Here is a 22,137-nt window from a genome sequence, read left to right as displayed (position 1 = left end):
CTACCATCACAGTGAACAGGCAGCCTACAGAATGGGAGAAAATTTTTGCAATCTCCCCATCTGACAAAGGGCTAATATCTGGAATCTACAAAGAACTTAAACAAATTACAAGAAAAAACCCCATCAAAAAGTGGGCGAAGGATATGAACAGACACTTCTCAAAAGAAGATATTTATGCAGCCAACAGACACATGAAAAATGCTCATCATCACTGGCCATCGGAGAAATGCAAATCAAAACCACAATAAGATACCATCTCATACCAGTTGAACATCATTAAAAAGCCAGGAACCAACAGGTTTTGAGAGGATGGCGAAATAGGAACACCCTTTTACACTGTTGGTGGACCAGGTAAACCGAAGTTCAACCCATTGTGAGAAGAGGAAGCACATTCCCTTAAGGATCTAGAACTAGAAATACCATTTGGACCTGTTTCATCCCATCATTTGGTATATACCTAAAGGATTATAAATCTTGTTGCTATAAAGACACATACATGCATGTTTATTAAGTGTACTATTCACAAACAGCAAAGACTTGGAACTAAATCCAGATGTCCATCCGCATAGACTGGATTAAGCACGTGGTATATATACACCAATGGAATATTGCAGCCATGAAAAGAATGAGTTCATGTCCTTGTAGGGATAATGGATGAAGGCTGGAAACCACTACTTCCGGCTGTCCATTCAAGGATAGAAAACTAAACACCGTGATGTTCTACTCATAAGTGAGAATTGAACAATGAGAACACTTGGACACAGGAAGGGGAACATCTGCCACAACGGGATCTTCCGTCGTGCGGGAGGAGGAGGATAGCACAGAGATATACCTAGTGTAAAATGACTGGTGCCAATGGGTGCGCTGCACAGCAATACGCATGTACATATGGTGAAACCTGCATCGCCAGCACATGTACCCTAGAACTTAAGGTATAATAATAAATTAAAAAAAAAAATTCAGCAGGAAAAAAAATCACAAAACCTTGTCAAGCTTAGGCAAGACTGCAATTTTTTATTGTCTGCGTTGACAGAAATTTTCTGTTATAAGCAAGATAGTTTTCATGTTGCCCCCTTCCTATAGGATAAGTTTTAAAGATTTTAGGAGAAATTGCAAACATTCAAAGTAAACAGAATAGTGTATTGAATCACCAGGTACCTATCACCCAGGTTCAAGAGTTCAGATTAAATTTAAAATGTGCTACATTTAAGTTAGCTTACATTTTAGAAAAGATTCGTGTTTGGATGTTTCTGCTATTCAAGCAGTAGCTGCAAGAAGTCTAAGGCAGGAAAGTGTGACATGGGAAATGGGTAATTCATTTAAGTGTTGGTTACTAATACTTGTTTCCTGTTAGAGTGTAGATAGGGGTATGAAATATTAGTACAGGTAACATAAACAGTTTTTCCCATTTTAATCAGGTAATTAGCTAGAATGCTCTTTTGCTGTGAATGTTTATTATGTGAATTACATATACTCATAAAAATATTAAGAGAACTTTGTAAGGCCTCTTGCTCAAGCCTTCTGGCATTGGCAGGTGTAGATGGCTGCTTTAAGAAATGATGGCACTTAAGTTTTGTTTCCAGTGTGAATTGATATTGATGTGCATACTGTATTTCTGGAACCTGGTCTGCATCACAATTCCAGGGAGAATTAAATGCAGATTCCTTGGCCCCACCCTGGACCTATTGAATCACAATATCTCAGGGTGGAATGGGCTTTAAAAATCTGTTTTTAAAATGCTTCCCAGGTGATGGAGATGTAAAGCTAAGTTCAGGCACCATTTTTTCTACACATTAATTCAGCAAATATTCATGAACACTTATTTTCTGCCAGGCATTGTTCTAGGTGTTTGGGAGATATCAGTGGGAAAAAAAAAAAAATTCCTGACCTCGTGGAGCTTACCTTCTCTGGTTATTTCAGTTACGATTACTAGCTAGTAGCTTAAAATAGCTTTTCTTTTGCTCTCAGTACTGGGTCAGGAATTTGGAAAGGCCTAGACTGGACAAGTCTTTCTTGGGGAGTCCCATGTAGTTTCTTTCAGATACTGGCCAGGGCTGTCATCATCTGAGAGTGTGACTGGGCTGGACATCCGAGATGCTCACTTACATGGTGCACAGATGCTGGCTGTCAGCCAGGAAGTCAGCCAGGCTGTAAACTGGCACACCTACATGTGGCCTCTCTAGCAGGATGCCATTTGGGTGGCCGGACTTCTTACATGGTGCTTGGTTTGCTCCAGAGTGAGCAAGTGGAGTGAACCAGATGGAAGCTACAAGGCCCTTCTGACCTGGCCTGGGAAGTTACACAGCTTCACTTCTGTTGCATTCTGTTGGCTATAAGTAAGTCTCTAGGTAGGTCCACATTAAGGAGAGGGGTCATAGACCCCACTCTCGATGGGGAGAAGGGTTAAATAATTTGGGAACACATTTAAAAACTGTCAGAATGGCCAGGTGTGGTGGCTTATGCCTGTAATTTCAGCACTTTGGGAGGCCAAGGCAGGAGGATTGCTTGAGTGCAGGAGTTTGAGACTAGCCTGGGCAATAATTAGGGAGACTCCCTACCTACAAGAAATTAGCCAGGTGTGGTGGTACGCGCCTGTAGTCCCAGCTACTTGGGTGGCTGAGGCAAGAGGATTACTTGAGCCCAGTAATTCAAGGCTTCAGTGAGTCGAGATCTCACCACCGCATTCCAGCCCGGGCAACAGAGCAAGACCCTGCCTGAAAAAAAATACAACCGCCACAGCTGTTGTAGTTTTACATTTTGAATATATTGAGGACAGTGTTAGAGAGGAAAAGCTGGGTACTGCTTTTCTCTAAAATCTCCAATCCAGAGTGTGTTCTAGAGAGCAGTTTTTCTCAGGAGAAAGGGATGCAGGTAGAGCACTGCCTTTAGGAGTGGCATGGTCACAGGCCTATTCCCTGAACCCAATACAGCTGTTCACAGCAGTAACCGGGCTCAGTTCTGGACATTTCTGGAAATTATAAGGAAACCAGCTGACAGGGTGAGCTAATGAGCCAATGCAAAGCCATCACCATGGCCAGAAGAACAAGCCAGGGTTTCTGTTCAGCTGGAATGACAGCCTGGGAGGCCATCTTCACATTGGAAAGCTAACCCACTGTTGTGTGCCTTCTTTTCTGCAGCATAAAGATAGGGAGGTGGTGATGGAGCACCCCTCTTCTGGAAGTGACTGGTCTGATGTTGAGGAGATCTCCACGGTCAGATTCTCTCAGGAGGAACCTGTCTCACTGAAACCTTCAGCCGTTCCAGAGCCTTCTTCCTTCACCACTGACTATGTCATGTACCCACCTCATTTGTACAGTAGTCCTTGGTGTGACTATGCCAGCTACTGGACCAGCAGCCCCAAGCCTTCTAGCTACCCCTCCACAGGCAGCAACAGCAACGATGCAGCCCAGGTTGGGAGGAGCAGCCGGAGCCGCCTGAGTGATTATTCCCCCAACTCTGTGGGGAGCGTCCAGAACACCTCCAGAGACATGGAGGCCTCAGAGGAAGGCTGGTCCCAGAATTCTCGTTCATTTCGCTTCTCCAGAAGCTCAGAAGAGAGAGAGGTGAAGGAGAAAAGAACTTTCCAAGAGGAGATGCCTCCACGTCCTTGTGGAGGGCACACATCCAGCTCCCTGCCAAAGAGCCACCTGGAGCCAAGCCTAGAGGAGGGCTTCATTGACACCCATTGTCACCTGGACATGCTCTATTCTAAGCTGTCTTTCCAAGGGACTTTTACAAAGTTCAGAAAAATTTACAGCAGCTCCTTCCCTAAGGAATTTCAGGGCTGCATCTCTGACTTCTGTGATCCTCGCACTCTTACAGATTGCCTATGGGAGGAGCTGTTGAAAGAGGATCTGGTCTGGGGGGCCTTTGGCTGTCACCCTCATTTTGCACGTTACTACAGTGAGAGTCAAGAAAGAAATCTTTTGCAAGCCTTAAGGCACCCCAAGGCTGTGGCATTTGGGGAAATGGGCTTGGATTACTCTTACAAGTGCACCACGCCTGTCCCAGAACAGCACAAGGTAACAAGGCTCTCTTTTGTCTGCTTATAGTTTTAATTTTCCTTTAGTTGTTGAAGCCTGACAATAAGGGTTTATCTAATATTAGAACTAAATAATTTAGAATCCCTGAAAATGCAGTGCGCTTGCTGTCATCCAGACCATCTAGATGCCAATTTGTCAAATGCTTTACAAGCTATTTCTTACTGTTCAGTTTTATTTCTTACTGTTCAGCTTAGTGACTTCTTATAGATAATATCAATGTCAAAACATTTGTTTTCTTTCTTTTTTGGGAAGCAGTAAACTTTAGGTTTTCTTAATTTAGTTTTTGAGAGGGAGTCTTACTCTTTTGCCTGGGCTGTGGAGTGCAGTGGTGCAATCTCAGCTCACTGCAACCTCCGCCTCCTGGGTTCAAGCTATTTTCCCGATGAGCCTCCCGAGTAGCTGGGATTACAGGTGTGAATCACCACACCTGGCTAATTTTTGTATTTTTAGTAGAGCCCACATTGGCCAGGCTAGTATCAAACTCCTGACCTCAGGTGATCCACCCGCCTCGGCCTCCCAAAGTGCTGGGATTACAGGCGTGAGCCACTTGTGCCTGGCCTGCTTTTTTTTTTTTTTTTAAATGTACCCATTGTAGAATATTTGAAAAATAATAAAAAATGCATAATTTCTCATTCAACCAGGGATCATGGCTAATACTCTGTTAATATTATTTTCTTTTTTTTTTTTTTGGAGATAGAATTTCACTCTGTCACCCAGGCTGGAGTGCAGTGGCGTGATCTCGGCCCACTGCAGCCTCTGCCTCTGCCTCCTGGGTTTAAGCGATTCTCCTGCCTCAGCCTCCTGAGTAGCTGGGACTGTAGGCGTGTGCCACCTCACCTGGCTAATTTTTGTATGTTTAGTAGAGGTGGGGTTTCATCAAGTTTGTTAGACTAGTGTTGAGCTCCTGACTTTGAGTAATCCACTTGCATTGGCCTCCAAAAAGTGCCGGAATTACAGGCCTGATCTGATGCGTGCAGCCCCTGTTAATATTTTTTTTCCTCCCAATATTTTTTGATCATGGTGCGTTGTCAGGGTAAGAGTTGTAGTATTTTAGAATTTTTCTTTTCTTTTTTTTTTTTTCCAGAGATAAGGTCTTTGTTGCCCACACTGGAGTTCTGTGGTGCAGCCATAGCTCACTGCAGCCTCAACCTCCTGGGATCAAGTGATCCTCCCACCTCAGCCTCCCTAAGTAGCTGGGACTGCAGGTGCACACCACCACGCCTGGCTAATTAAAAAACATTTTTTTTGAGATGGAGTCTTGCTGTGTCACCCAGGCTGGAGGGCAGTGGTATGATCTCATCTCACTGCAACCTCCACCTCTTGGGTTCAAGTGATGCTCCTGGCTCAGCCTCCTGAGTAACTGGAATTATAGGGCCTGCTACCACACCCGGCTAATTTTTTGTTTTTGAGACAGCGTTTTGCTCTCGTTGGCCAGACTGGAGTGTAATCGCATGATATCGGCTCATTGCAGCCTCCGGTTCCTGGGTTCAGGCAATTCTCCTGCCTCAACCTCCTGAGTAGCTGGGATTACAGACTCCCGCCACCACACCCAGCTAATTTTTTGTATTTACAGGATCACATCTGTAATCCCAGCACTTCAGGAGGCCAAGATGGGTGGATCACTTGAGGGCAGGAGTTTGAGACCACCTGGCCAACATGGTGAAACCCCATCTCTACTAAAAATACAAAAATTAGCTGGGTATGGCTGGGTGCGGTGGCTCATTCCTGTAATCCCAGCACTTTGGGAGGCCGAGGCAGGCGGATCACCTGAGGCCAGGAGTTGGAGACCAGCCTGGGCCAACATAGCGAAACCCCATCTCTACAAAAAAAAAAAAAAGAAAGAAAAAAAATTAGCCGAGTGTGATGGCACATGCCTGGGGTCCCAGCTACTCAGGAGGCTGAGGCAGGAGGATTGCTTCAGCCTGGGAGGTTGAGGCTGCAGTGACCCATGATTATGCTCCAGCCAGGGTGACAGAGTGAGACCCTGTCTCAAAACAAAACAGAATTATCAGGGTCTCAGGTCTGCACTTAAAGGTCCATGGGGCGACCTGCACAACGAACTGAACTAGAAGTGATAGGCACAGGGTGATAAACACAGTCTTGAAGATGTCATTTGGCTTGGTGAGATTCGACTCAAGACTGGAAGATAATGAGTCTGAGGAATTGCTGCTGGCTGGGGGAGGGCTAAGCTGCCTGTAAAAGGGAGGAAGACTAGAAAATATTTGTCAACACCAGAGACTCCTAGGCTGGGTGGGGGATGTGGACACTGTTTTGATGTAAATAAAAACTTTGGTACCTAAATGAGGTGAATGGTGGTGACTGGGAACTGCACCTGGTTGGATGTCAGAGTTGCATTTACCTGAAAGAGCAGTTAGCAAGTTCTTGATGTGTCCTGCTGAATGTTTTATCTTGTGAAGGGAAGAAGAAGAACCTATAGAGGGCTGGGCGAGGTGGCTCACGCCTGTAATCCCAACACTTTGGGAGCCTGAGGCAGGAAATTGCTTGAACCTAGGAGTTCAAGATGAGCCTAGGCAACATAGTGAGACCGTATCTTTATTACATTAAAAAAAAAAAAAAGAAAAAAGCCTGTGGAAGGAATGTATCTGGCCAAGATGATAGGGTGCTAGACCCAGTTCATTATAAGAGAGTTTGGTTGTTGTACCTAAAATTTTCTGGAAGGATTGGAAAATAGAGAAGCAAAACAACTGGGGAAAGAATGGGTAGTTATAGTTATTCTGCTGGTTAGAGCAAATTACTGTTAACGTTTTCTTTGTTGATCTGTGGTGTTTACAGATTTAACTATGTAACTCGTAAGAGTTAGATCCTGAAGACTTTGTGTGTAAATTGCACATGTCAGCATCTGGGAGGGGTGCCAGGGAGAGTATACTGTCCTTCCCTACCCAGGCTGTATCTCTTTACGTGTGTTAAAGAGGAATTTATTAATTATTAAGGTAATAAATATGCAAGAGATGCCTGGGGCAACCCCCAGGAGAGACTAACTGTGGAATCCCTGGAAATAATGGATCAGTTAGGAACCCAGCCTTATGCAGGTAGAAGTGAATAATTATGCTGGGTAGTAACTCATCTGTACCTCCTTCACTCCTGTTCTTTTTCAGCTGGGTTCCTGGTGAGGACAAATGCTGCAAATAGCTCCTGTCCAACCACAAGTTCCTGCATTCTAATGAGTTCTTCTTCCTTCTTAACATTTTTGAAATCTGGATGTGTTTTACGAAACATTATAAATGTAATGTTATTGTCCCTTGGAAAATTGCAAGGGACAATAAAATTGCAAGGAACAATTGCAAAGTGGCTTGTCTTCCAAGCACCTGTCATAGGATCAAAGAAACGTAGGTTGGATGTGCGTGCTTGTGTTAAAAAAAGAAATGAGGAAATTAAATAGTTTTAAGTGTCTTTTCCACTTGTGAAATTTTCCCATTCATCAACTATACTTTGAAAAATGTTTAACAGCTGTGTAATATTCTATCCTAAAGCTCTAATAGTTTATTTCACTACTCTGAGGGATAATTTTTTAGAGGCTGGAATGAAATGTTGGAATTGGAATCTCTTGAAACCTCTCCTGCCTGTGTGTAGGGGTCAGGGGAGGACAGGTGAACAGCTTAGCAGATGCAAATAGGAGGAGCTCCAGCCACCTGTTGATAGTGGAACTGGCCAGCCTTTAAATAAAGCCTCTTCCAAGCAGTCTATAATTTTGATGTCTATGGTCATTTTCCTTTTGTTGAAAACACAGATTAAACAAAAGTTACATCAGAATTGGTATTGGCTTAGTGTTGCTATTTTGAGAAGAGGCAGTACAGGTGTTAGACTTGTAAATCTCATTCTCAAGTGACTATCACCTGACTCAAATTACCAAAAGTATCTCATTGTTTGATGCTAAAAACATAAACACGAATTATGTTCCACAATTGTAAAAACTACTCATGGAAACAATATGAGGTGATTTGCTTATAATGAATTAATCTTTTTTTTTTTTTTTTGAGACAGTCTTGCTCTGTCCAGGCTGGAGTGCAGTGGCACAATCTCAGCTCACTGCAACATCCGCCTCCCAGGTTCAGGGGATTCTTGTGCCTCAGCCACCCAAGTAGCTGGGATTATAGGCACCTGCCACCATGCCCAGCTAATTTTTGTATTTTTAGTAGAGACAGGGTTTCACCATGTTGGCCAGGCTTGTCTTGAACACCTGACCTCAAACCCGACTCTGCCTGCCAAAGTGTTGGGATTACAGGCGTGAGCCACCACACCTGGTGAATTAATACTTTTCTTTGTTCTAAACCTGGGCTCGTTAGAGGAAAGAACAGGTCCTAACCCTACTTTTTTCATTTAAATTAACAATAGTGAAGATTTAAAAGTGGCTAGTGTTATAAAGAGTAAAGTATATCTGTAGTTACTGACTTGCGAGGATATCCGATTTTGACTGAGTAAAGGAAGCAAATTGGCCGGGCACGGTGGCGCATGCCTGTAATCCCAGCACTTTGGGAGGCTGAAGTGGGCAGATCAGTTGAGGTTAGGAGTTTGAGACCAGCCTGACCAACATGGCGAAACCCCATCTCTACAAAAAAATACAAAAATTAGCCAGGCAAGGTGGTGCCTGCTTGTCATACCAGCTACTCGGGAGGCTGAGGCAGGAGAATCACTTGAACCCAGGAGGTGCAGGCTACAGTGAGCTGCAATCGCGCCACTACACTCCAGCCTGGGCGACAGAGCAGGACTCGGTCTCAAAAAAAAAAAAAAAAAAAAGTTGTGGAAAATAAGTGTATTTGTTTCTTGTTGTTTTTTTTTTTTTTTTTGAGACGGAGTCTTGCTCAGTCGCCTACGCTGCAGTGCAGTGGCGAGATTTCGGCTTACTGCAAGCTCCGCCTCCCGGGTTCACGCCATTCTCCTGCCTTAGCCTCCCGAGTAGCTGGGAGTACAGGTGCCCGCCACCTTGCCCAGCTAATTTTTTGCATTTTTAGTAGAGACGGGGTTTCACCGTGTTAGCCAGGATGGTCTCGATCTCCTGACCTTGTGATCCGCCCGCCTCGGCCTCCCAAAGTGCTGGGATTACAAGTGTGAGCCACCGCGCCCAGCCGTATTTGTTTCTTTAGCAAGTATTTGAGCACCTTCTGAGAACCAGAGGCACCTTGCTGGAGATACACATAAACACCACGCTCCACCATCCCTAACAGCTCTGCATAGGGAGAGTTCTGGAAGTTGGTATCTCTTGAGAGCGGAGGTGGGGACAGTGAGGTGAGGGACATTAACTTTGTGCTTTATGTTCTTGATCCCTGCCCTGCCCCTGCCACCCCAGGTTGGCATCATACAGTGATTACTGTGTGGACTGCCAGGGTTCAAGTTTGGATCCTGGTGCTACAACTGCTGACTGCAAGTTAACTTGCCCTCAGCACAGAGAGCAGCACCTGCCTCAGGGTGGTTGTGAGGACTGCAGGTTATGATAGACCTGCAGTACTTTGGGCACTACCTGGCTCTATTGTAAATGCCCAATAATCATTAGCTATTATTATTACATTATACAGTTAAAAGAGTTGGAGACACGGTGGGGGTGCCTGCTGGACTGGGTGTTCCAGAGGTAATGGACTTCTGAAGTGCTGCTAACCAACAGGGGTTGTCGCTGTGTCCTCTTCTAGGTATTTGAGAGACAGCTACAGCTGGCTGTCTCTCTAAAGAAGCCCTTGGTGATCCACTGCCGAGAAGCTGATGAAGATCTGCTAGACATCATGAAAAAGTTTGTGCCCCCTGACTACAAGATCCATAGGTTAGAAGACTGGAACTTCAGCGGGCAAATGAAAGAAACACTTCCCTCTGTCTAGGACGTTAGTTGGAAAGATGAGAAGTTGATGAGGACGGCAATGATTGTATTCTGTCATTATACACTATCTATTCTTTTTTTTTCCCCGAGACGGAGTCTCAGCTTGTTGCCCAGGCTGGAGTGTAGTAGTGCAATTTCGGCTCACTGCAATTTCTGCCTCCCGGGTTCAAGCAATTCTCCTGCCTCAGTCTCCTGAGTAGCTGGGATTACCGGCATGTGCCACCACGCCCAGCTAATTTTTGTATTTTTAGTAGAGATGGGGTTTTGCCATGTTGGCCAGGCTGGTCTCGAACTCCTGACCTCATGATCTGCCTGCCTCGGCCTCCCAAAGTGCTGGGATTATAGGCATGAGCCTTCGCGCCTGGCCTATACACTGTCTTTTCTAAAGAATTAACTATTAGGTTAAACCACTTGAAATGTATCATATTTGACCTTTTTTTTTTTTTCCTCACAAAATAGTAACTTCATATGGTTTGAACTAATAACCCTAAATCACCAGTGAGCACAAGGGGCCTTTCGTGCCCTCCTCCTGGGGATGGGATGGGTGGAAATGGAGTCTCAGTTCTCAGCAGTGAGGACTGCTTATCTTGAGAGGTTGCTGTGGTGTCTGATGACTTAGCACACAGAGCATCTAAGGGTACTTGAAAGGACATTTTCTTTCCTATTTTGAACTTGAAAGCTCCTTTCCCCCCAGTTACGAAAATCAATGTCATATTTTATCAGAATGGCATCTAGGGGTTCTTCAGTTCGGTTTGGTAAACTCTCTGAACTTACGAACTCCTGCCACGTGTAGGTACTGGGCATTGACTTGCCTCTTGGGATATCTGGCGGTGCTGCCAGGAGACAGGTTGGATGGTGGCTTCTGTCTACATAGTGTGTGGGACTGGGTGGTCATAGGTGCTGCGGGAGCCAGAGCAGAGGCCGATGATCATAGCCCAACCAGAAGACTCAGGAGGTGATGCCTGGCCAGCTCCTTAAAGATGGTTGAGAGGGGCTGGCTGAATAACAAGGACTCTAGCACCCAAACTGGGTCTTGTCAGATGGCAGAAAAAGGGGGATGGGGCTGTCAGGGCCTTTGGGTACCTAAGCAGAGTGAGTGAAGCCTCTGGCCCCCAGCTGGGCACACACCAATGATGAAGCAGTCAGTTGGCTTTTCTGGTTGGTTGGTTTTCATGGCTGCATTTTGGGCTAACTTTGAAGGAAATGTAATGGTGGCTGGTAGGCCAGGGCTAAGCTGACCCAACGAGGTGGTATTGCAGGAGGAGGCCCTGAATTTCCAGATTGGTAACTATATATATATGGCACCAAGAACATGAATAGGTATCAGATTAAGAGAAGAAAATTCATCTGTAGTTCGACTTCCCAATATTTTGTTAGGTTTTCTTTCAGTTCATTTGACTACATGGGCATAGTTTTTATATGCTGTCGTTGTCATCATAGGGGCCACAGTTCTTGATTTTGCTCCTCTTCAGTGTTAGGAGCATTTCCTATCCCAGTGTGTTCTCTGTGGTGGTCATCTCAGGTGACTGCAGAGCATTCTGCGGTGTGCGTGGTGATCTCTGAGTGATTTCTGATCACTCACCAAGTGCCATCTTGGGCCTTCCTGTGTTGGAGCCAGCCCTTGTCTGTGTTTACTGTGGAGTCCTTCCCTAGGACGCAGTCTTCCCATTTCTGGGAATCATTGAAAAGGGGTGATGGGTCTAGTGGGAGCTGGGGGTTGCTACAGAGGGGACTGTGAGCAGCCCTGATGTGGAGTTCTGTCCCCAGGCATTGCTTCACCGGCAGCTACCCGGTCATCGAGCCCCTACTGAAGTACTTTCCCAACATGTCTGTGGGCTTCACAGCAGTGCTGACGTACTCCTCCGCCTGGGAGGCCCGGGAAGCCCTGAGGCAGATCCCACTAGAGAGAATCATCGTAGAAACGGATGCTCCCTATTTCCTCCCTCGCCAGGTAAGGGGGTCTTCAGGCTGAGGGGAGGCACCGGAGGGAGAGGTTGGGGAGGTGGGTGGTCACCCTTACAAGGTTGGCAGGGCCAGAGCCCCAGTGACTTCCAGGTCCCATCCTGGGCTGTGTAGATGCCTCCTTGCTGTTACTCTGCAGAACCAAAAGTCTAGGGGGCTGAGAAGCTGAAGGGTAACCACTCTCTTCCAGGCAGTGCAAAGCCCTACCCTGTAGAGGGTAGTCCAAGGAAGCGTGGGACCCTGCTCACCCAGAGCCCCCATGACTAGGACTCTCCCTGCACCTGCAGGTAACGGGGTCTCTACAGGGCAGCCCCAAAGAGGTCCTTGCTGGGGAAGGGACAGGGAGGGAGTTCTAGGTTATGACGGTGCACAGATGGCACAATGATGTTATGACCGCTTGATGTCTTCCAGGTTCCCAAAAGCCTTTGCCAGTATGCCCACCCGGGCCTGGCCTTGCATACGGTCCGAGAGATTGCCAGGGTCAAAGATCAGCCACTCTCCCGCACCTTGGCTGCCTTGCGTGAGAACACCAGTCGCCTCTACAGTCTTTAAGCAGAGAAGGTACAGTCCTCAGGAGTTTCCTAGAAAGGTCATAAAACTCACATTTGTGTTTTTTAAAAACCAGGACAAACAAGTCTTTTGTTGCATTTTATTAATGTAAAGAATATAAACATAGTATAAGCATTAAGCCCGATTTGTTTTGAGTGACGTGATTTGAAACCGTTTTCCTTTTCTCTTCCACCCTCCAGGGCAACCAGCAGCCTGACAGAACACAGGCTGGCTTGAAGTCTGTGTCTCAGGTCGAGGATGTGTTTGGAGAGCTGATTGGAACACAGAAAACCAGGACAGGATGTTTAACTCGAAGCGGGTCATAAGGCTTCAGCTTGTGGGTGGGGTGGGGTGGGCGTGGAATGAGGGGTATGGGGACTGCCTGTAATAGCACTGGGGTTTTGCCTCCCAGCCAAAATGCTCCAGGGTAGGCAACAAAGAAGAGTGTGATATGAGGGTACAGTGAGTTTGGCCGTCCAAATTCTGTTCTCTGCAGCCTGTATTTTTGAGCAGTTTGTGAATAAAGTCACCCGCCTACTCGTCTAAACACACGTGGGTGTGTAACTCAGTTCCTGGTTCTCGGTTCTAAAAACAGACTCCCAACTGGGAAACCTTTTGGGGGAAATTAACTGGAGACCTATCTCAGAGGTTTATTTTCTTGCAACCAGTGAAGTCGTTCTCTTTCCTTCCCTGGATAACTCTTCAATTTGACGGTCACTGTTCTGGTGTCAACTCCAGCGTCAGCACAGGCAGAAGGACTTCAACTGCTGGTCTCATTGGTTCCACTGCCATCGATATGGGGTGTGCAGAGGAGCGCTCATTGTTCATGATGGAGATCCAGGACAGACTGGGGTACTCCAGAAGAGGCCTTCTTGGGGAAGAGGACCCCAAAGGAGGTACTTCCTACTCACTGATGCCCTCAGGGCTGCTGTGTGGGTGTGTTAAGCTGATAAGGTTCAGTTTGCAGCAGAAACTACCTGCTAGTCTTATGTCAGGGGTTCCCAGCCTCCTTTTGTTTCACTTTTGCCCCCTTCTCTGGAACATTTGACCAAAAATAATCCTCATTTCATCTTGCGTTAACAGTCCCTTGTGTGCCCTGCCCAGGTTGAGAGGTGAATCAACGTCATTCTCTGAAGCTCTGCAGGGCAGCTCAGCCATGTTACATTGTCTATGCAGAATAAGCAGGCCTGGTGTCTGCAAATGTACCAGTCCCTCTCCCGCTTCTCCTGGGTGCCCCCTTGCCTTTGCCTCTCCTGTGTCCTGTCTTTCTGTGTTTTAGAAGTCAGAGCCTCTCCTTCACCTTTTGAGCAACTGAGTCATCTCAGGTCCTGAGCTCTGCTCTGCCGCCTGCTGGTGCCTTGTAAAGGTATATTCGTTACAGGCCCTAGAGTTTCTAATGGTCCAGGGTTAAGTGAGAGGAGACTGTATTTTGTTTCAAAGGATCCTTCACCCTGATCTCCTGCAGTGAGGTGGATAGGTCACCTGGAGTCCCTCGTCTGTGTTCTTGGAGGCTTAAATTGTAAAATACGTCCCTTATGGAATCCTAAATTCCTCTAGGTGTTTTTGGAAGGTGCATTTGAGCCTTGTGAGCTAAAATGGAATGGATTTAATATTTCCTATCTGGTATTTCCGTCTTGCCCCTGGTACACAAGTCACCGGCCTGGAACTCAGCCTTGATTCACTGTCTGTCTTCATGGATCAGCTGTGCCGTTATGTTGTCTGTGCTGCAGATTTGCCCATGTGGGAAGTCGGGGGGGACCTGATCTCCTGCTTGGAAGATCTGGGGACTGCTGAGTATATCAAAGTGCTTTATTGTCACCAAGTGAACTGCAGCACAACCATCTCCTCTCCACAAGCCCTGAAGTCAGTACTGCCTGCAGGTGAAACCAACCAGTCCTGTGTTAGAGGAGGAAAAGCGATGATGACATGGAAGTCTCCAAGCCTGTGCCATCCACCTGCCAAGGAAAAGCACAAGGTGCTATCTACTTTTCTCTCTAGGATTTAGAGAGAAATCCTCTCTAAATGATCTAGGATCATTTATGTGCTGTTACCTAGTGAAACCTCACCTGTGTGGGCGTGAAAGTCGGTTGGCGTTGTTTTTGATTCAGCTTTTTGGATGGCTGATTGTTTTCACTGTGCTGTGGGAATGCCTCTGTATTTTTTCCCCTCTTTGGCCATCTTTTTCTGAAAATAAAGTGATGGATCCTCCAGCCAACCCAGTCTCTCTGTGTTTGTGTAGACTTACCTGAGTGATACAATGGTTGAATCTGGTTGTTGGCCAGCTTTGTAACCCAAGAATCCAGATAGCTGGAGACTTTCTTGAGTATCCATGTGGCTCTCTGTAAAGTTAAACTGCATATAAGAATTTTAAAGCTCAAGCATGGTGTGGTTTCATTACCTTAGGGGATCTTCTTTTGGGAGGCCAGGGCGGCAGATCACTGAGGCTAGGTGCTCAGACTGTTGAAGACACGGGTGAAACCCTATCTCTACTAAAATACAAAAATATAGCTGAGGTGGCACGCCGCCTGTAGTCTCCAGTTATTGGGAGGCTTAGCAGGAGAATCACTTGAAACCTAGGAGGCGGAGGTTGCAGGAGCCAAGATTGCCATTGCACTCCAGCCTGGTGATGCAGAGAGCCAGACTCTGTCTCTCCCTCCCCTGTATTCCCCAAAAAATAATTTTTGAGACGGATTCTCGCCTGTCACCCAGGGCTGGAGTGCAGTGGCGCGGATCTCAGCTCACTGTGTGCTCCGCCTCTCCCTCCTGGGTTCACGCCACTCTGTTCTCCTCCTGCCTCCCAGTCTCGAGTAGCTTGGACTACTACAGGCGCCTCGGCCACCACCAGCTTAATTTTTGTATTTTTAGTAGAGACGGGTTTCACCCTGTGTTATCCAGGATGGTCTCATCTTCTGACCTCGTGGGTCCACCCAATCTTTGGCCTCCCAAAGTGCTGATTACAGGTGTGAGCCCACCGCCTGACACCTCCTAGTTCGCCAGCCTTAGAGTGTTGGCACTCTACTGCCTGGGAACTCAGATGCACTGCCTCTTTCTAACCTATGTAGATACTTTCTTTTCTTTTCTTTTTTTGTTTCCAGCGCAAGGCTGTAGGAGGAAGAAAAATCTAGTCCCTGGGGGTGTTGATGAATCAGTTGGATGATGGGCGTTGGACTGAATTCCTGATGCCTCTGGGTAAACTGTGGAGGAAATTCTGTTTCATTACTTGCACTCAGCCCTCCTATTTTGTACTAAGGTATTCTTGAATACAAGTGCACTGGCCAAAAAGTAAACTTACACATAAAAAGGAAGGCTCTTTTGCAAGAATACTGAACACCTTTGAAGTCTCTGTTGCTGCCTTGTCTTTTAGATACAATCATTGATGATGTATATTTGGCATCGCCCTGAACTTTGTCTCAGTTCCTTCACAGTCGAATGTGCAGTTGGCTTTGTCCACTCAGTGACGGTCCTTGTGACTGTCTGTCCTTGACTTTTCTGGTGTTTCCATCTTTCTGTAGGAAACTTGGGACTGATACTCATCATTTGCTGTCAGCACCTTCATTTTGCTTCATTCATTTTTGTAAAGTAAGGGCAAATGGCCACCGGAATGTACAGTGATTGAAGAAGCAAACTCTGTCAAAGATGGTGATTAGTGGCCAGCTAGTCCCTCTCAGGATCACTGTATTAAAAAGTGCTCATTTGCCAGTGACATCTTTTTTTGGTTTTGGTTGTTTTTTTGAGACTGAGTGTCACTTTGTCGCCCAGGCTGGAATGCGGTGGCCTGATCTTGGCTCACTGCAACCTCCGTCTCCCAGGTTCAAGTGACTCTCCTGCCTCAGCTTCCTGAGTAGCTGGGATTACAGGCGCCCACCAGCATGCCTGGCTAATTTTTTTTTTTTTTTTAAGTTTTAAGTAGCGATGAGGTTTTGCTGTGTTGACCAGTTTGGCCTTGCACTCCTGATCTCAGGTGACCCACCCGCCTCGACCTCCCAAATGCCAGTGACATTTGAAAGTGGATTCAGATGAAGGTGAGTAGCTTAGTGGAGGGGTCTCAACTCTTCTCTGTGCACTGTCTTAGGAGAATTTCTGAACACACACCTATAAGTGTATAAGAACTTAAATACTTATGCTGTTATGCTAATTATACACAAGGTAAAAGTTTTTTCACGAGGAGAATTTTTTTTCTCCAGCAAATAGCTCACTCACCCTGGGGGTACCTACACCCCACTTTAGAGATGATCAAGTTACAGTGGTATCATTAAACGATGCATGAAGGAGTGGGTTTAAGAAAGCTGATACAGGAACATGTTTGAAATAATACATTTTCTCAAAGGCGTCCTCTAACCATTTCCTTTGATAAATTATATTTCCGCCCATTGTTGACTTGAAATTGTCCTCACTATTCTACCCCGCTACCACGTTCACCCAGTGTATTCTGAAGGAAAATGAATGAAAATGGAAACCTCTCTCATCCTAGGCAGTAGAGCGAGGTTAGCCGCACTGGCTGAGAGGCTGTGGAGCCAGATGAAAAAGCAGCACCTGAGCCTTCTGATGATGTCCGTGAGTCAGCCACGTACTTGCTGTGTGACTTTGGGAAAGTTAACTTAATTTCTCTGAGCTTTAGTTTTCTCCCTCATAAGTAGGCTTGCTGTGAAAATGAAGTGAAATCACATTAATCTGCATGAGTATTTAACATGGTGCCTGGTGCACATCAGGGGTGTGGCAGTAAGTGCCAGCTGCTGTAGTAATTGAATGCTTAGCTACGTGCCGGGCCCTGTGCCTAGCAGCTATGGCTCATGTGAGATCTCATGTTGAGTCTTGGCAGTAACCCAGCAAGGTAGGCATTTTACATGTGAGGAGCCTGAGAAATTCAGTCTTGGCCTGGATCATACAGCTGGTATCCAAATTCAGGTCCAAAACGAAAGCCCAGATCTTTGCACTACACCTTGTTGCCTGGCACAGGTGAGAGTGCCCAGTCCACAGTGGGGTGCAATATCTGTTTCTATTTGAATGACCCAGGCAAGCTAGTAATAATTTAGCTTGTGATTCCTTTGAGAGAGAAGTAAGTTCTTGTCTTTGGTGGGGGAAGCATCAGGTGACCAGCATTTGTTCAGAGCCTGGTACGCATCCTCTCCCAAGCCCAATCAGTGGGTGCTTTCTCAAAAAGAAACCAGCTCCTGACCACTTTGGCCATTTTGGGCCTTCGCTCCTCTTCTCTAGCTATTGATAAGAGGGCTGTGGGCAGTTAGTGATAATCAGGGTTGTATCCCAACTAAGTGTCAGAGCTGAGATGGTTAAGTTCCAGGACAAGTGTGTTGATCTCTGTACCCACTTGTGCCAGGTGTCTGGGGAGGTAGGGGCATGGCTGTCGGGGTGGGGGGGGGGGTTAGCGGGGGGCCTGCAGTGTGCTGTGACACCTGAGAAGGAGCTTTTTTTTTTTTTAATCCCCACATCTTTATACCCATGGCCTAACCAATGTAAGTGAATTTCAATTTATCAATCAAGAAGTCATATTTTAAAATTGAACTTTTGTTTACAGATATTTGTAGATTCACATGCAATTGTAAGAAAGAAGCCATTTCCCATCAGCCATTTACTAAGTAGCCTGGGGATCTTGTTAAAATGCAGATCCTGAGAGATTAGGGCTGGGGTGCTGCGGAAGATTCTGCATTTCTGAGAAGTTCCCGGATGACGGTGGTGTTCACCGACCACAGCTCCTATGTGAGGGAGAGCCGTTGGGTTTCTGTCTGTCTGCCGCACCTGACCAGTGGTTAGTGCCTGAGTGTGGGCCGGCCATCTGTCTGTCTGCCGACTCCGACCAGTGGTAGTGCCTGAGGTGCGCCTATCTGCCTGTCTGCCGTGCGACCTGATCAGTGGTTAGCTGCGCCTGGAGTGTGGGGCGCGAGTTTACTTTGAGGAGACGCCGGGCTCCTAGCACCCCTCTCAAGTGGTGGGTTTTCCAGAGTGCGGTCATTACCCCAACTGTCTCTGCAGACAGCTTCCTGCATGCTTCTCACAAGTGCTCAGATGGCTGAGCTAAGGGCATGCTGCCTGGGGCTGCCTTGTTCTTTGCCTTTCCCTCCCTTTAGCAATGTGTCCCATCCGTTGCCCACACTCAAGTCAGTCCACACGTTTAGGCTAAGGTGGGCATGACCGAGTGGCCTTTCCCCGGGAAGACCAGTGTCGTAACTGGAATTGTTGTGGAACATAAGAGTCAAGGCTCATGTCTGCTGTAAGCTGGAGTTGAGGGAATGTTTGGGGATCCCACCAGGTATCAGTAAGGGAACCATGGTGACAGCCAGCCTTGCCCACATGAGGCATCTGCTTTGTCAGGCCTTCTCAGTAGTGGAGAAGGGAGGAAGGAGAACGCAGCTCTTTCAGCGCTGTCTAGCAGTGCCCAAGGGCCGCTGGGCACCTCACTTAACGTCTAACTTCAAATTCATTCTTGGGCATTCCTGTCTTCCTCTCCGATCTTGAATGGATGTTGGCTCCGATAATGTCATCCTGAAGTTTCTTTGTCCACACAGCCCTGGCTGGTTGTTAATAAGCTGTTAGTGCAGCCTTGCACTCAGGAAGCCCTGATGTGTAAAGGAACTGTGTCTTTGTTCTTCCTCTCTTCCCTTTCTCTTAGTCCCACTTTATCTCTCTTTCTCTCTCCCCCTCTCCCTCCTCGTTTTCTCCCTCCCTCCTCTTCTTCCCCTTTCCCTCCTGCTCTCCCCCTTTCTCTCCTCCTCTAAGAAACCCAGTCTTAATTCTGCACAATGCATGCACATACAGTAGCTTCTCTGCTTGAGTGAGCTGGTGTGGTTAGGTTTTCTAAGCATGCACACTGGCCTTACTACTTGTCCTTTTATTCCCTTCCCACAGACCATAGACCAAGAAATATTTTCGTCTTTATTATTTTGATTTTTTTAAAGTGAAATGTTAACTTTTCCTCTTTGAAAAAAATTCCCATTTGGAACATCAGCCTACAGTTTGAACATTTATTCACCTCATGAGCTTGTACAACAGTCGTGGGAGTTGCGGCAGAAGCAAGTGAAAGGCCAGATGAGCGCTTCTAAGCTTGGGAGGAAGAGAGAGGTGAGTGAGGCTTGTGGGCAATCACTTGTCAGCTGCGGCCTCTGGAAAGCAAGAGGTTGAGTCAGAATGCTGGGCGTAGTGTCCTGCTAGTGCTTTTCTTCTACGGTGGTGACATTGCAGGTGGGATGTAATGGTGGGGGTTGCGGGGAAGCACTGGCCTTGGAGTCAGACTGTTGTGCCCTGGGTAAGTCACCTCAAAGCTGAGTCTTGGTTTCCTCGTTTGCACAGCGGGGTGAATGCTACCCCTGCTGTTCCCCAGGGGTGAAGGGTCACCGCTTTGGTGATGACAGTGCTTTGCAGATGTGCAGGTGTTTTCTGCCACCTCAATCAGTCGGGCGGTTTCTTTTTTTCTTTTACAAGAAGAGGGGATTCAAAGCAAACCCTTTGCTTAACTCAGGAATCTCTAATATTTGAAGGCACTGCTTAACAGCCTGCAGAACCTGTTCTGAGTGCTACTTTGGCGCCAATTCCTTTTTGTTTGTGGAGTAAAATTAGGCAGTGAAGATGGTGTAACACCAAATAATTGTAGACTCCCGCAATAGGTAAAATAGCTCCATTTTACAGTTAAGGATGCTGAGGTTCAGCTGAGGCCCCAAAGCTAGCTAATGTACTAGTTCTTAGAACATTCTTTGAACACAAAGACTATGATGAGCTCCCTTCTGAGCCACTCACAAATACTAGCCAACCACTCTCCTGCAGATCTTTGGGAAAGGGAAATTAGAAGTTCTTTTGGAGAGGCAGAGGTTGGGGAAAACTCTCATCACCCAGAGTGAACTCCCACGTGGGGCTGCAAGGAAACCAAGCAGACCTGGTCCAGGCAGGACTCACCTTTGGCCTCTTCCCAGAGGATGTCCTGAAGAAACTTCCCCAGGGCCTGGCTGTGCTGCTGGTACTGAACCCCTGACAGCTTGATTCCAACATCAAAGGGGGCGTTGAACTAGGAGGCAGGGCAGGAAGGACCCAGGAGATGTCAGAGGTCATGCCCATCCCCATCCCAAAGGGGGCTCTGGGCTCTCTGCTCTCTCCTCAGGAGTGGAGAGGGAGAATGGCCTCTGGGCCCCAGCAGGGACTGCCGAGTGACACCTCAGCCAGATTCTCTTCCTTTCTCAGGGCCACAGCTCACCTTCCCATTCACCATCTGTCAGACACTTACCTTGCGGTCTCATGCCTCCCAGCCTTTGCCTCTAGGGGTATTGCTGATAAAAGCTGTGGTGTTCCCTGGTATGAGATTTTTTTCTCCTTTGCAGTTTTGAAGACAAACGGTTGAGTCACCAATGGCAGCATTTTGGGCCCTGGCAGGGGGTCTGCCCGGCATTCTCAGCACTGGCCTGCTGGCCTTCTATTCCTTCCCTGCCCCCAGCTCTTTCTCCTTTCCCTCTTGTCTGTTTCTTCTCCTTTTTCTCCTTCCCTAGGTATTTTTTCCTCTCATATGCATAACCCTTTCTTTGATGCCTGGAAATTCAAAAGGAAGCTAATGTTTTCCTAGAAGGAGGCTCTGAACCGAGTTCTCCTTTCTGTGCCTCCGTTTCTTCCCCTCTACAGGGAGAGCTCCCCATCTCTCCCGTTTTCCAGGCGTTCCTGAGATGATTTTCTGGAGCTCAAAGCTTTAAGTGGGAAGGAGCTCTGCTGCAGCCACATGGCAGACTTTCCTTGGGAGCAGAGATTGCCTCTGTTTGCCAGTGGCTGCCTCGGTGCCTGGCCATGTTGGGCACTGTCTTGTCTGAGTCAGGGAAGGATCTTAGTGCTGGGTCATTTGGTCCTCACAGTAGAAGCCCAGGGAGTTGGAGGCCAAGGACTAGGATGCAGGACTTTTAAACCCACCTGGCCCTGAAAACCGCTTTAGTCCCATTCCCTTCCTCTGCGTCAGGCCAGGCATCCTCAGGGCCTCCCTGTGGGGTAGGCGCTACCACTGTACCCGTTTTACAGGTGAGGACACAGGCGCAGAGAAGCTATTAACCAACCAATAGCTATGTGTTCCCTTTCCGAAATCTCCCTCCCCTTAACTCCACTGTGAAGATGGACCCAGTGGGGAATGACATGATTGATTTTTTTTTTTTTTGGTAAGGAAAGTTGGGGCCTTCCATTCCCTCCGGTAAAAACTCATTTTTCTTCCACTGCTGAGGCAAATGCAGGGTGGCCCATCACCTGGCAGACATCTTAGTGAACAGGAGCAGCGGTCTGGGAGACTGCTGGGCTGGCCTAACACCTGGCGCTGTGGTGCAGGCAAGTGAGAGGTGTCATGGTGCTGGCTGGTGGTGGGGGCCAGCTTCCCTCTTGGCCTCAGTGGCCCATCTGTTCAGTGGGAGTGGGACTTGGTCTCCAAAGTCTTCTACTCTGAAACTTGATTTTGGGAGGGAAACGTTTGCGGGGAGGTAGAGGGGCCTGAGATGAGAGAGGTGGGTGGGACACTAGGTTGTGAGGGGTTTGGTAGTGGGGCGCTCCTGGGCTCTGCAGCTGCTCCTCTTCTCCCAACACCCGCCAGGCGTTCGACTTCTGGTTCCAGCCAAGGCACCGTGGGTCACATGCTCTGAGTCTGGCTTTCACAGAAACTGCAAAGTTCCCGCTGTACCAGCCCCACCTTGCATCATCAGCCACCAAGACCTCTTTCTCATCTGGGCTAATGCGCAGCTCCTCTGGCTGAGATGACCATGTGTGGAGCTGCCCGTCTTCCCAGCAAAATACCCT

The 22,137-nt window shown here is 47.3% G+C and overlaps 1 protein-coding gene across 2 annotated transcripts in view; it reads left to right on the top strand.

Annotated features, from left to right (window-relative positions):
* The window catches only part of TATDN2 (TatD DNase domain containing 2), a 39,797-nt gene extending 25,204 nt beyond the window's left edge, over window positions 1-14,593 (top strand). Inside the window, exons 4-9 of one of the 2 annotated variants that reach the window (XR_004182098.1) lie at window positions 3,138-4,022; window positions 9,686-9,813; window positions 11,635-11,818; window positions 12,020-12,116; window positions 12,241-12,390; window positions 12,579-14,593. Coding sequence is in view for 1 of the 2 variants with exons in the window: in XM_021934199.2 (XP_021789891.2) it covers window positions 3,138-4,022; window positions 9,686-9,813; window positions 11,635-11,818; window positions 12,241-12,381 (1,338 nt within the window). In the remaining variant the exon portion in view is untranslated. The remainder of the gene's footprint in view (window positions 1-3,137; window positions 4,023-9,685; window positions 9,814-11,634; window positions 11,819-12,019; window positions 12,117-12,240; window positions 12,391-12,578) is intronic. The other variant, XM_021934199.2, reaches the window with a different exon arrangement.
* Window positions 14,594-22,137: the final 7,544 nt, after the last annotated feature.

Source organism: Papio anubis, chromosome 2 (genome assembly GCF_008728515.1).
Source record: "Papio anubis isolate 15944 chromosome 2, Panubis1.0, whole genome shotgun sequence".
Lineage (NCBI taxonomy): Eukaryota > Metazoa > Chordata > Mammalia > Primates > Cercopithecidae > Papio > Papio anubis.
The sequence above is the reverse complement of the archived record's forward strand: the minus strand, read 5'-3'. Positions and strand labels throughout refer to the sequence as shown.